Source organism: Cupressus sempervirens, chromosome 4 (genome assembly GCF_028749045.1).
Source record: "Cupressus sempervirens isolate cs-2001-9-10 chromosome 4, ASM2874904v1, whole genome shotgun sequence".
NCBI classification, from domain to species: Eukaryota; Viridiplantae; Streptophyta; class Pinopsida; order Cupressales; family Cupressaceae; genus Cupressus; species Cupressus sempervirens.
In genome coordinates this window covers 404,004,582-404,019,057 of record NC_143121.1, presented here as the reverse complement: position 1 = coordinate 404,019,057, position 14,476 = coordinate 404,004,582, and the positions used below count along the sequence as shown (strand labels likewise).

Here is a 14,476-nt window from a genome sequence, read left to right as displayed (position 1 = left end):
TTGGGAGCTTTGCTTATGGGAATTTTTTAGAATAATGCAAGCATGAATGGGAGAACGATCAGATATAATTTCTGGAGTGACACTGGATTTGTACCTAGCTTATGGCAAAGATCAAATATGGAAGAATTCAAATAAATTCTGTCTAGCCTGCAATAAATTCTACTCATATTAGATTGATTGTTGCACCAAGTATACCAAATGTTATCATATTCATTTCTCATTCCCTTGAGAGGATCTCTTAAGTTGAATTTTCTTTTGAATTTGTTCCAAAAATATAACTCATTCCCCTTCCACTTATTCCCTCCTACTTTATCTTGTCTATTCTCAATCACATTGAAGTCCACTATGAAGGACCAGTAAGCTTTAGGGAGATTAGTGGAGACCCATTCCCAAAGACTATCTCTCTCTCTATAATCATTGGTGCATAGACATTACAGATTCCCATATCAATATTATTGATTTTGATGATAACCCAAATAATTCTTTGACAGGGTGACATACCTTTGTTAATGATATGTTTTGTCCATTGAGGACCCAACAACAAAGCCACTCCTTCAATACCTTTATTATGTTTAGAGTAGAAACAAGTAGCTTTTTCCCAAAGGAACTGAAGAGAGCTATAGGCTTGATAACCTGTCACTTTAATTTCTTGGAGGCAAATGATATCTTTTTTTCCAAGTTTGTTACACCATTTCCTTACAATGTATTTTTTGTCATGCATTTCAAGCCCTCTAACATTCCAACTGTATATGTTCATCATAATTATTGAGAGGGGGTGTTATACTGGGTGCTTCATAATCTATTAAAGCACTGAGGCAAATCTGCAGATTTAGTCTTATTTTTCTTTTCTTTTGCTTCAGTGCTGTTGGTTCTTTCATATGTTTTCCTTTTCTTTTCCCCACAACTTCAGTAAAGCCATCCTCTCTCCCTTCTATGATTGATGGTACTTTTTGGATAGCATTCACCTCTGATGGATTCTCAACAATATGGAGGTGGTTTTCATTATTAATATCCTTCTGCTTCTTGGTATATTGTTTTTGTCTTTCAAGGCTTGACTTTTTTCATTAATTCTTTGAAGTGCTATCTGTTGGGCATTTAACTTAACAACATTATCTTCATTCACCTTTTGTTTATCAGCCTAAATATATTCTGGATGATTAGCAGATGGGTTGTTATCATTAATGCTTTTATACTGGTTAGCAGGTCTAACATCGAATTCCTCTTCAAACAAAGGATTGGTAAGAGACACAAACTTGTTCAACTTATCGTCCATTACATCCTTCATAGTGTCCTTATTCTTGCTTTCATCATTATTAGTGTTATGACCTCCTTTAGGAGTCTCCTTTATTCCAGAACCACTTTTACCAGTATTAGAACATTGACCGGCGTTTGGGTTAGGGTTATTATTGTTAAAACTTTGAAGATATTTTTGAGGACGGAGCATTCTTTCCTATTATGACCATTAATTTTACAGTGGAAACAAGCACCTAGATCACCAAGTTTTCTCAATACCCCATCTATAAGTTTCTCCTTCTAGATTAACAACAATATATTTGGGAAGATTAACATCAGGGTTCAAAGAAATCAAAATGAAAGGCCAAAACTCAGGCTGTAAGCTTTTTATTTCAATCCAGAAAAGAGAAGCTCGAGTTAGGTATTTATCACAATCATTTTTTGAGGACCAAGGGATGGCTTTGAACAGGGTTTGCCCTACATTACACATACCTTTGTTTAAAAGGTTTTCCTAGATTTCCATGTGTTTTGGAAAAGATAATAAATAAACCTTTCTGTATCATTCTACTAAATTTTACAAAAATGCCATGCTTTTTGCCCCATGTATTACTAATCCAGTCATCAAAGAATTTCCTGTCAGCTAAGAAATTTAAATCCATGCAAATGAAAAAGACAGCAATACTCTTTAATCTATCATGCCCATATTTTATGGCTTTGATCATATCAACATTTGGAGAGAGGTTAAGTTTCATACTTCTCAACGGGACCTTACCATCCTTTCTTCTCTCACCGTCATCATTCTCTGTATTGTTGTTGTCATTGGGGTTTCGTCTATATCCATCGAAGTCCGTCCCTCCTCCTCCTCCTCTTCCAATGACAGCATTACAAATAATGTTTCCATCGAATCCTGTCGTTTTTGGAATCACAACCACTGGACTTTCATTGTTAACCACTGCCTTATAAGATGGTTCGATGCCGTCTCATGATTCCAGTACCCTCCTCATCTTGAATGGATTTGCTGGTGTTATCTTGCCTTGTCTTCTCATCATCACCGCACGGAGAAGCCATTCAATATAAGATATGGCCGCTGGAATCTGGTTAAATGCAACAAGACTCTTACCAAACAATGATTAGGGCACACATGAGCAACACTGAAAATTGAAAGCAAAGAAAAACAGAACAAAGGAAACCCTGCAAAGAAGCTAATACAAATGGGAAACACAATCACACACACGACCCAGCATAAAGCAAAAAAGGGGTTCGATCTTCGTCCAAGTGTATCTGAGACGCTGCAACCGGAGTACGGGAAAGGCTTGTGGAAAATATTTATATATTCGAGTAGAGTTATATTGAATCATGAGCATTAAATTTAATAGCAACATTTAGAAAACACAAACAATGATCTTTGCAACATATACAAGATCTGCTTGCAAAGTGTTTGTCTAAATGTCTAAACACAAAACAAACATCTGTCACGCAACAGTATGACAAATGTTTGACAGAATGCACTTGGAGGGGAAAGTACAGAATTAGGTAATTAGAACTGTTTGACAAATGTCTGAATACTGATTCATTGAGAAGTCCAGTCATAGAGTCTCAATTTGGCCAAGATTCCTTAAGGGATCTTACAGTGGCATCAGAGCACCGAACCTGCCATCCTGATGGTTATAAGTAGTGAAATGTAAACTTTGGAAAATATGCCTAGTATGGGAAAATTTGTGAAAAATCTAGCCTAAGCACAGAAAGCTAAAAGGAAAGAAACACTTAGCTTGTTTAACAAATATGACACTCTCCCTACACATTAAGAGAGACCTATCTTGCATTGATTTCATGGACTCTCATCTAAGGCTGCATTACAAGACTAATTTGGCAAAGTAACAATACTGTAAGATAGCTCATGATCTATTTGCACAAGGAGTTTACAAAAATTTATATGTGTTTTCAGTTTCAGCTGTCACTAATCAGTCTACAAGTGAACAAAATTCCAAACTAACTATTAAGGAAAACCATATTGTTCTCATTGAAGCAGGTGATTGTGAAACAAGTACTGAACCAGTGCTTGAGTGAGCATTGAAGAGGAAACAAGTACTTTAACTTGCAACATACAGATGGTCATGGGAAAGATGTTATTGATTGCACGAGTTTCTTGGTAAAAACTTGGAAGTAGAGCATATAACATATAGTGAGCATATTGATAGCCTATATGACGATGTTTTCCAATAAGTCAATAAAGCTGACTCTATATCTTATGTGAGTGTTCATGCTTATGTTTGTCCAGGTGAAATGGTCCCTACATATGGTGCAGGTCCTTGGGATGGATCTACTTTTGACCATAGTGTTGCTCCCACTTCATCTATATAGTAGGGCATGAAAGATGGAAATTAATAGCATTGATATGTATAATGAAGGACAATCAGTTACTTCATGTGAATCTGATTTCTCTCACACCCCTGCTAGCTCACATATTTTGGAAGTTACTGAAGGAAAATTTTGTAGCTCTATTATATTTTGAAGACATACATGGGATGATTGAAAAGCACCTTTGAGAGGAATAACTGGAGAGGGGATAGGAGGGGCTCAAAGAAGAATTCTCACATTTGCAGGTGATCAAAGAAGGGATAAAAAGAATGAAATGAGGTCATCTGCTCATCTTGTTTCAGATCATGATCATCTCCTTGATCTTGCAGAGATTTATTCAAGGTCATTGAAAAAGAAGGAAGAAGTAGACACCCTTACCTTTGAGCTCTTGAGTATGAAGGATTGTACAGTATTTGCATGGTCAGTCACCACATATCAACAGCAGGGCCCAAGCTGTTGCATGTAGAGCAGGTATATGTTTCCAGCATAGGGGTCAGCAGTCATGTTGACAGCTGGTAGGCATCCCCAAGGAATTAGGAAATGGCTGAATGGGGAGTGCCAAGAAATTACAAAGCCATTGCTCTCCTATGTTTTCTTTCTAATGTTTATCTTAAATTATATATGGTTTTAGTGTTGTTAACTGTTATTAGAGAATGCTTGATGGCCTTCTTTCTGTCATGTTGCTAGTAGTATGCTCACTGCTATGCCATTAATAAGCTTGTTTAAGCAGATCTATGTTTGAAAGAATAGTAGGGATGGAACACTAATAATATTAACCAGAAAAAGGACAAGTTGCCAAAATGTGATTTTTGATAAAGAAAAGGAGATTGTTGCAGAAGAAAGAGATAGGAATATCAAAATCCAGTATTACTGTTCCATCGTATATCTTTAAGCTTATCAAATGTATCAGAATCTGTTAGTGCAGGGAAGGAATTATCACTTCCTGAGGTCGGTTGATAGTTCTATTTCAGAGATAAGGGCCAGACATTGGTGCAGACAGTAATGGTTCTTCTGTCAGAAATGCACTACAGGCCCCTACTGAATTTACATTTTTCTCCTCTGTTAGTGCACACCAGTTCAAACAGTGTTCATGATGAGGTGGGTGATAATGCTGAGGATGTTGATGCTCCTATAATCCTATTAAAAGTCAATGTTGTTGTTTATTCATCTCTTTATGAATCAATTGTTGTTCTTAGACTCTTGAATATTTTTGAATGGCGTTAACTGATTTTGTATTTATTTTGCATATAGGATGATCTTCTGTTCCAGAAACATGAAAAATTATACTTCATTATTTTGTACCAAACTAACTTGATGATTCAGCATTTATCTAAGTCAAACAGATGTGTTGTATGTACATTTCATACAATATATGACTTTGATAAAAACTGATATCCAAAAATCTCATTACAAGAATTCTCTCAAAGATAGAAGGAATAAGACGAAAAGGTGACTGGCGTGTGACCTCTCCAAAACAGTGTGACAAAAACCTTTCATTGCCATACAATTTTTGCACAGATACAATAAAATGCAAAAAAGTCAACCTTAAGACCAAGAGGTGACTGGCATGTGACCTCTCCAAAACACAGTGACAAAAACCTTTCATTGCCATACAATATTTGCACAGATACAATAAAATGCAAAAATGTCAACCTTAAACTATGGAAGACATGTTTAAGATGCAATTCATAAAGCTTTATGACATCTCGTTTCATTTGATATGAGTGCACTTTTATTTGCAGGGGAGACTTAAAATGTACTTACAAGTCGCGCTCATGAACCAATGTCTCTATCAAACTTGGAAATGTCTTACTCATTTCTTGGATCAAAAGGGTCAGCACATCAACATCACCCAGCTCCATCATCTTTAACCATCAAAAGAGTGAGTGAGTTAAAAAATCAAGAATGTATTATCATCTAAATAGAAGTACAAGAATCACCAACTAAATTAAGTTAATGGCAAACTATAAGATTATGTTAATAGAACAAAGATCCATTGGCAATAAGCTTTCAAAGTCTAATTCAATTTTCAACTAATTTGCAACAAACTTTCAAAATCTAATTCAGCTAACAGATTGATTTATACTTTTATTCCTGATGAGTAGTGAAACAAATAAATCATTTTTTCATACAAATACTTTATTAAAAGTCCCCATCCATATGTGCAGAAACATATATGAACAACAATAAAAGTAACCATCTGTTGTATTTAAATATGTAAATGAATATATCCTCAACATGAAGACTATGAAAAACAGACGGAAAGGAAGCACATGTTAGGGACCACTAGGTTAACTTGATAACCTCAATAGTGTCATCATAAAGCAATATTTTCTGATCATGATAATACCAGTTTATTATTTTTACCCAAAGAAGGTTTACCTTATTAGAATTTAATAGTTTATACATCTCTCATTCTATATAAAATCCCAAAAGTAGAACTAGTATTGTAAAACAAAAAAGGTCCAAGCATCTATAAATTGGTAATGAAAAATAAATTTTAGCACATTCTTTGTATCAGATTTTGTGGAGCAATCCAGTGCCATACATAGTATTATGAGAAATATTTATACATTTAGAAGATGAGTAACCGTGTATTCATGGGTTCAACAAATAACTAGTAGTAGCCCAAATGCTAACAAATTATAACAAACAAACAATCTATGTGGGATGAAGGATAGAATACCCAAAATTTCCCCCTTATTACATCATTGTTTCAAATTACTAATAAGAGAACCTTGAAATGTTTTAAACTTCACAGGGGTGAGAGGCTTTCTGAAGATATCAGCACATTGTTCTTGTATTAGAAGAGTTAGAGCTTGATGTTGTTTTGCTGAACATTTTCTTATATGAAGCGACTGTTGACTTCAATATGCTTCGTTTGTTTGTGAAACACTGGACTACGGAAAAGATGGAGAACAATCTGATTGTTACAATGGAGGACTATAGTCCGATTTTGTGGTTCCCCCAATTCTTCTAATATGTGATGCAACCAAACTGCTCCACACACTGCTGCACTTGCTGTATGATATTCTGTCTCAATTGAAGAAAAAGCAACTATGGCTTGCTTCTTACTTTCCCAATAAATAGGTCCTGAACTTAAGAAGAAAGCAAAACCAGATGTCCTGAACTCAGGGAGAAGTAAAACCAGATGTGGATTTCATGTCAATAATTGAACATCCATAATCTGCATTAGTATACCCTGTCAAGAAGAATTGATTACTCCTTTTATATTCCAAAACATGATTCATTGTACCTTCAATATACATCAGTACCCGTTTTGTTGCTTTCCAGTGACAAATTTTTGGATCTTCCATAAATATTGATAGATAATTAATAACTAAATTAATATTTGGTCAGGTGTAAGTCAAGTAGATCAAACCTCCAATCATCTGTCGATAGAGAGTTGCAATCACATGAGGAGATATATCAGACATAAATGATTGAAGACCCAATCCCATAGGGGTAGACATAGGTCTGGAATTCATCATTTTGAACTACTCGAGCAATGTTTTGCCATATTTTCTTTGTGATACAAAGTTATGTCATTTTGTTTGCAATACCTCGAAGCCTAGACAATATTGTAGTAGCCAGAGATCTGCCATATCATAAGCCTTCTTCAGATCATTTTTTGTTGTTTCAACCATTGCTTCTGAACTACTTGTGATAACCAAGTCATCAACATATACATTAATGGCCATAGTATCCCCCCATTGATCCTTGAGGTAGAGATTCAAATCAAAAGGATGCCTAGTGAAACCATGTTGTAACAGATGTTCATCAATTTTTATATACCAGGCTCTAGGAACCTGTTTGAGACCATATAGGGACTTGACTAGTTTGCATACCTTTTCTTCTTTTTCAAGTGCAGTGTACCCCTCTGGTTGGAGATGGTAAAATACCCATAATACATAATACACTTAATAGAGATGGCAAAATACCCATTGAATTTTGGAGATAACAATGGCTTCGTCCAAAGGTCATGTTTGAGCTAAACTGCAGAGTAAATAGAGGAGTTGAATCATCTTCAGAAGTCCTGATTGCAGAATTCATTATAGGCAGCTGGCTATAATAAATTGCAGTTTCTAGACAAAGTTTGTAAATGTTTTGAGGCAGTCTATCCATTATTACCACCCATGAGAGTCCCTTAGAGGTTGGCATCAATCTTCTAGGGAAAACCAATCAAAGTTTGGAGTTTCAATGATCAATCCATCACAGGTTGAGCGGCTAGCAGATTATATGCATTGAATGATGAATTTGAGAGGATTTGGCAGAGATTTACAGCTGTGTAGGATTTCCGGGTTTTCCTTACGAATTGCAATTTAATTTCCTATATCAATAACAGCATTGTCATCATTGTTTTTAAACTAGGATGTCCAGTTCGGCCCTGGACCAGCCACAATATTAACTAGTGTGGCTCAAGTTTGGTCTGCATGTGGGTCCGCACAGGGTCTGGCCCACAGAGGGTGGTTTGAACCAAACCGCACCCAGTTCGGACCCAAGTGGACCAGACTGTTGGTTTGAACCAAACCACACCCAGTTCGGACGCAAGTGGACCAGACTGGAAAACATTGAACCACCAACAAACTTCATCCCACAGAGGGTCAAAGTCAGCAGCCAAGTTGATTTCTTTTTGCAAATTTAATTATGTTTTGGCGTGCCTCTTGACACCATCTTGGGGCCACTGCCCCTAAACACCCATTGAAATATTTGGGGGAGAGGGGGGGCTGTACTAATAAAAGTGGGGGAAAAGTTAACCTTTGAGTCTGATTAGGCTCCATGTAACAACATCCACAACCCTAAAAAGTGGATTCCAAAGGACTATGTTGGCTTCCACATCTCAGCTTGCACTTGTTGAATTTGAAGATTTTAACTCCAATAATCTGATTGGCGCAGTTGATCCCATTGGCCTTAACTCCATTTGTGAGTCAACTGCTGCCAATGTAGAAGAAGAAGAGGAGGATGATGATAATGATGATGATGATGATGATTAGTATTAATAAATTTTTAATCAATTAGTTGAACCTGAAACAATGATACTTGATGTTATGATTTATCACTAGACATTTTAATCTTTTGATGTGGAACTTGAGTGTATGTCAATATGATGCTATGATGCTATGATCATGATTCATGATGCTATGATTACACGTTTATGGTGTTTAAATGTTTTTATGATAGTATGTGGCATTCTAAACTTAATGCATGCTTCTGGGCTTCATAAATATGTATATATAAAATATATAGTTAGATATAACTTTTATATGTTTTTGTACTAACAAACCTAAACCCCTTTCCAATATTTTGTCATACCAGCAAACCGGATGTTCAAACCTGAACTTGAACCTGAATCCAAACTAACATTCTAGTTTTTAAATAAATATTTTAAAGAGATCACTGCTAGTGTTTATCTTTTGTAAGAGTTAGATTTGCTTTGTTGTTTATGCTTGTCTTTCTGCTGCCAGCATGGTTTATCACCTTAAAATGGCTTCTTGGACGATGATTTGTTGGATGATCATTTGTTAAAGGAGTTGTACCAGCATATTTCCACATTATGTCTAACTTTGTCACACATTTGACACTTATTTTGCATTCCAGATGAATTTCAAGATTTTAGAGGTCCACTGAACTGCATAGCCATGGCATGCTCCTCCTCACCATGATCATGACTCATAGGATCTTCCTTTAAAAGAAGATTCGCTAGCTTCTCAAAAGTGGGTGTCGTCTTAGTGACATTCACATTTGTCACGAAGACTTTATATCTGGAAGGTAGTGCTTGGAGAACAATAGGCACCAGAATATCATCATCAATTGTTTCACTCAATGCTTGTAGGAATGTTCTCAACTCAACAATCCTTTTAAGAAAGGATCCTATTGCTCTCCACTCTCCGTCTTGAGGCCATATAGTTGATTTTCCAAATTTAGGATATCATTGGAGACATTTTTCTCATACATCATCTTGAGTTTGTCCCATGCATCCTTGGTTGTGGACTTGTCATAGATAATGGGTTGAACTTCATCAAACACACTGAACAAAAATAATCAAATTTTCCTTTTTGTCAACTTGATCAAGCTTTTTCTACTCATCACATTCGTCTTATGGCATGTTGGGGTTACATTGACAACATCCCAAACTTCTTCAAACTCGAGTCGAGTTTCGAGTTTGGTCTTCCAGATAGAATAATTATTCCCTCACAATAGCTGAGAATCTGGAAGAAGGAACATTGGAGAACAACTTGCCATTTTGTTAGCCAAATAAGCTGTTATCCTTTCCTAGTTATGCAAAGCAACACTACTCTATAAAAGAAAGGATAATATGGAAGCTTTAAAATATAACTGATTTGGGATGACTTAAACAATGACCTTACTATGATGCATTTTCAGTGTTCTTAATCTTATTTTCATCTTAAAGTTCCTCACTATGAGAACTACATTATAATTACAAATGTCCAATAAACGAAGAAATCTATGCTACCATTATTAGGGAGTACATAAATAGAGCCTCTCACATATGAATTGCATATACATATCCACCAAAACCATAAAAAATGATAGCAGATTCCTACCAAATTTGAGTACTTCTAAAAAGATAAAAAATAAAATCACTTATTTGCTTGCATGTGTATGTCATAGATCCACTTGGTCCTGCCACTGGTTACACAAGAGTAAGCCTCATTGCATCCAAGAATAATGTCTCCAAAGAATTTTACCACGACATGCGGTTGATGCACCAGTTTGAAAATGAAGGTGAGGGTTCAAGTTACAATGAGCACAAGACTTTGGTCATCACCAAGAATAGCTTTGATCAACATGGTCTAAATTGTCACTATTGCATATACATGTCACCGAGCTTTCTTTAAGTGGTTCGAAAGGTTTGACTACCAATATCCATTTTCATCCCAATTTTGATCTCCCATTCAGGAATTTTATTATCCTAGATGTCATTGATTACTATCCAAGATGAAGACAAAACAAATGCCCCTGATGCTTAGTAGTCGATCTAAGATAAATAGTGGGGGATCTTCAACTTGACCAATGAATAAGTGTAGACCAAGTCTACACGGTAAAAGCTATGCAAACTTCTTCATATCGACATCTCGAGGAAGTTCATGAAAATGGGCATCTCCTCTATCAATGCTCCAACACATAATGATAAGAGCGCTGCCAAACTCACGATGGATGGAAGAGAACCTGTGGATCTTGCAAAATAATGGAACGCAATCACTATAGAAATAAAATTTGTCTTGAAGCCTATAAGCTGAAGATAAAATTCTTTAACTTTTCAAATGTATCAACCATCAGCCACAATGGGAGTCATTGTCTCAGATCTGTCATGATTGACAATCTAATCCAATAGTTTCCTAAATATTAAATCTTGAAGAATATCTGAAATAGCTAAATTACTTTGCCAATTTTTTGGATGCTCTAATTTCTCACCTAGGATTACTATTCACTCTGATACCATATTAGATTTTGCTGAGCAATCTAGTATCATGCATTGTATTATGAGAAATATTTATACATGGAGAGGATGACTACCAATGGATTCTCAGGTTCAACAAATAACAAGTAGTAACCTAAATATGCTAAAAACTTAGGACACAAATACAAACAATCTGCATGGGGTGAATGATCGAGTACCCAACACTTTGATCGCAATCGTATTATGAATTTTCGTTTCTTTATGTTTTTCTGTCATATAGGGCTTCTTTAATTGATCTAAGAGTCATTATTATTATATATGAATTAATTACTGACCATGAACCTTATGTGCATTCACATATAATGTTCTCTTTTTTGAGTCAAACCTGATTAATAACATTAAAGAATTTTATTCCACAATGTTTGCAAACAATCTGCATGGGGTGAATGATTTAATACCCAACGCTTTGATCACCATGACCTTGTTTAATCGTATTACAAATTTTCGTTTCTTTATGTTTTTTTGTCATATAGGGCTTCTTTAATTGATCTAAGAGTCATTATTATTATATATGAATTAATTACCGACCATGAACCTTATGTGCATTCACATATAATGTTCTTTTTTTGAGTCAAACCTGATCAATAACATTAAAGAACTTTATTCCACAATGTTTGCCCTAGTAGAAATACTACAGTCATTGAAATACGATCCAATACCTAAAGCATTGTCGCCCAATGTTGTATCAAGTAGAGGCAAGGCTACTTCTCTCAATGTCTATTTTATTTTTCAAGAAATTCAAGCTAGGAGCTAGCCATTTGACTCAAGTCTTTTACATTTTTTAAGTAGAAATGTAAAAGGTTCTTTTATTTTCACAAACAAATCTCTTCCATGGTGCATGGTGGTACTTAAAAAACATAAAACACTTGATACATTTGAGGATCACCTACAGTTCTCTTGACATGTAATGGATCTGAATAAGGGGTCAAACAAAAGATGCTCAGTCACAAGACTAGATCATAACAGATTCAGCAGCTGACCCAGTTCAGAATTTGTGCTATCAATATGCAAAACAAAAAAGAACAACCAAAGTGTAAAACCAGATTCTATTAGTACTAACCATATGAACCAGTACAATTACCTTACAGCCAGGAAGTACAAGTCACCATGCAAAGGATATACCTTCAATAGATCAGCAAACATATCATTGAAGATCTAGTTATTACAGCCACAAATACAAGGAAGATACATAATATATGTTCCAACTTACAGGTAAATTCCATTTAAATAGCAATAAGGAATTTAAATATATCTAGACTATGATAATTTATGTTTTCATTATGTGTTGAATAAGTAGAAAAGAAGCCACTTTTCCATGAAAATACAGACAAATTCTGAAAAGCATGAAAAGGCAGAAAGAGCCAACTACCCCAGCACAAGAATACAAGCAGGGATCCATTTCACAATTGGACATAAGGTAAAGCGAATAGTCCCAAAGGTCTAATAAGAGGAAGCTTTTTAATGTGTATTCCCAACATAGACACTGCAGATATATTAGCTTTTACTTCTTATCCATTATGTAAATAGTCTATGTATTTGAGCCCCACAGCCAAATTGATTCAGCCTTTGTTTTGTTAACTATCTTTTCACATATATAAAGTGTTATAACCATGCAACTAAATTTTGAAGAGAAAACACATAATGTGGCTCATGCAGATTATTTTCACTAATAGTAATCCAATGTGTGATCATAATACATGATGTCGCGGTCAAATAAAAACCCATTAACTCCATGGAAAACTAGAATTCAAAAAAGCATCCCAAATGTACATGTCATCACATTATTACACAACTTCAAAATAAACAAAACAATTTTTTTTCTGTAACGAAACCTATATGCAAACAATCTTGGCAGTCAATCTACACCATACAATGTACATCAACCATGCATCCCCACTTGAACCGCCTCCTAATTTTATCAAGTAACAAGGAGTATTAGCTTACAACAGACGTCCCTGTTTATTCTAGTTCTGCAAAAATTTTGAAGAGGCTGCTGGAGTGCAATGATCTCAAACCATCTGGAGTCTCGGATTTCTTTGAAACAAAAATATGTCCTATAGATCAGTTTTCCAGCAAATTATCAAATCCAAATATCCCAGGACATAGGTACCACCATCCCAAATCAGACTTCTCTGCAACATTTAATTCCCAAATGACATTTCTCAAATCCACAAAACAAAATTATGAAAGCATTATGTGATGTTAACTCCCTATTTTTCGAGGTATTTTCAATTCCAAGTGATCCAGGCACCAGTGCAACCCAGGGGGTTAAATTTGTCTTTGCCTTGTTCCCCTTGTGTGTTTAGAGAGCAGTGCACCCAACGTGCAGCATCCCTTGCAGCATGACATGCATCAACCTGACCAAAACTTTTTGATGGTCATAAAGTAAAAGATTCTGGCAGTGTCAATGCTTAAGTACTAATCCCAGATCATTATGTCACATGGCTAGTGACTAATCAACTTTTTACAATTTTATCGGATGTCTCCAAAGAGACTCAACTCTTTACAATTGGTTGTCCCAGCAGCAACTCAATGCATCTCAAAACATGAACTGAACTCTAAAGTTAACCCCCACAATTGACAAGGAGTTCAAATTAATGAATTATCATATTTCTGCACAGCTTGACTGCTACATGTTCACACAAAGTTTCTGTAGCCCCCAGAATGTACAAGGATTCCACTACATTCACTGAAACACAATCGTCCTCACAAACCTCTCCTTCAGAGAAGAGTACATGAATTCTATTATATCCATAGGGACCTACCTGCTTCTTGGACTTCTCAAATCATCACATTGAAAACACATACGTGCCTATACAAACTCTGAAATTCATAATGTTATGCATTATACAATTCTGTTTGAAACTCATGTTGGCTATATTGTTCTCCACATGTGATTGTATTTCTTTTTTCTCCACACTTCAATTGCTGATTATATTTACTTATGCTATAACACATTTAATTATGTACTTTTCATTTGTTGTCAAAACCACCAAGTCATGCTCTATTGATTTACTTAAAACTAATTATGATACCATACTCGTGGAAGAAAGGTGCATTGTTCAATCTCTGCCGAAGATATGTGTATGTGATTAAAGTGTAACACAGAAAGTGAGAATAACACGTGTTATAAACACATCTGGACATGTAACTTGACAAAAAACAGTAAAATGAATGCAAATAAAAAATACAAATACAAATTTAAAAATTACCAATTACTTTAAACTATCCCTTTTATTAGATTGCCAAACTTAAGTTGTGTACTCCCAATGTAAACTTTATAAAAAAAAAAATCTCTTCAAGTTCAGACAAGCAGCATCATTGCTGTGTTAGTATTATGCTACCATGCCAAGTACTTCAACATGTGAAATTGAGTGTATAGATAATTTGGCTGCTATGGGA

The 14,476-nt window shown here is 35.4% G+C and overlaps 1 protein-coding gene across 1 annotated transcript in view; it reads right to left on the bottom strand.

Annotated features, from left to right (window-relative positions):
- LOC149561758 (uncharacterized) overlaps positions 1-14,476 on the bottom strand; it is a 207,479-nt gene that overhangs the window by 90,669 nt on the left and 102,334 nt on the right. Inside the window, exon 7 of the mRNA XM_089825305.1 lies at positions 5,356-5,456. Coding sequence (XP_089681431.1) covers positions 5,356-5,456 — 101 coding nt within the window. The remainder of the gene's footprint in view (positions 1-5,355; positions 5,457-14,476) is intronic.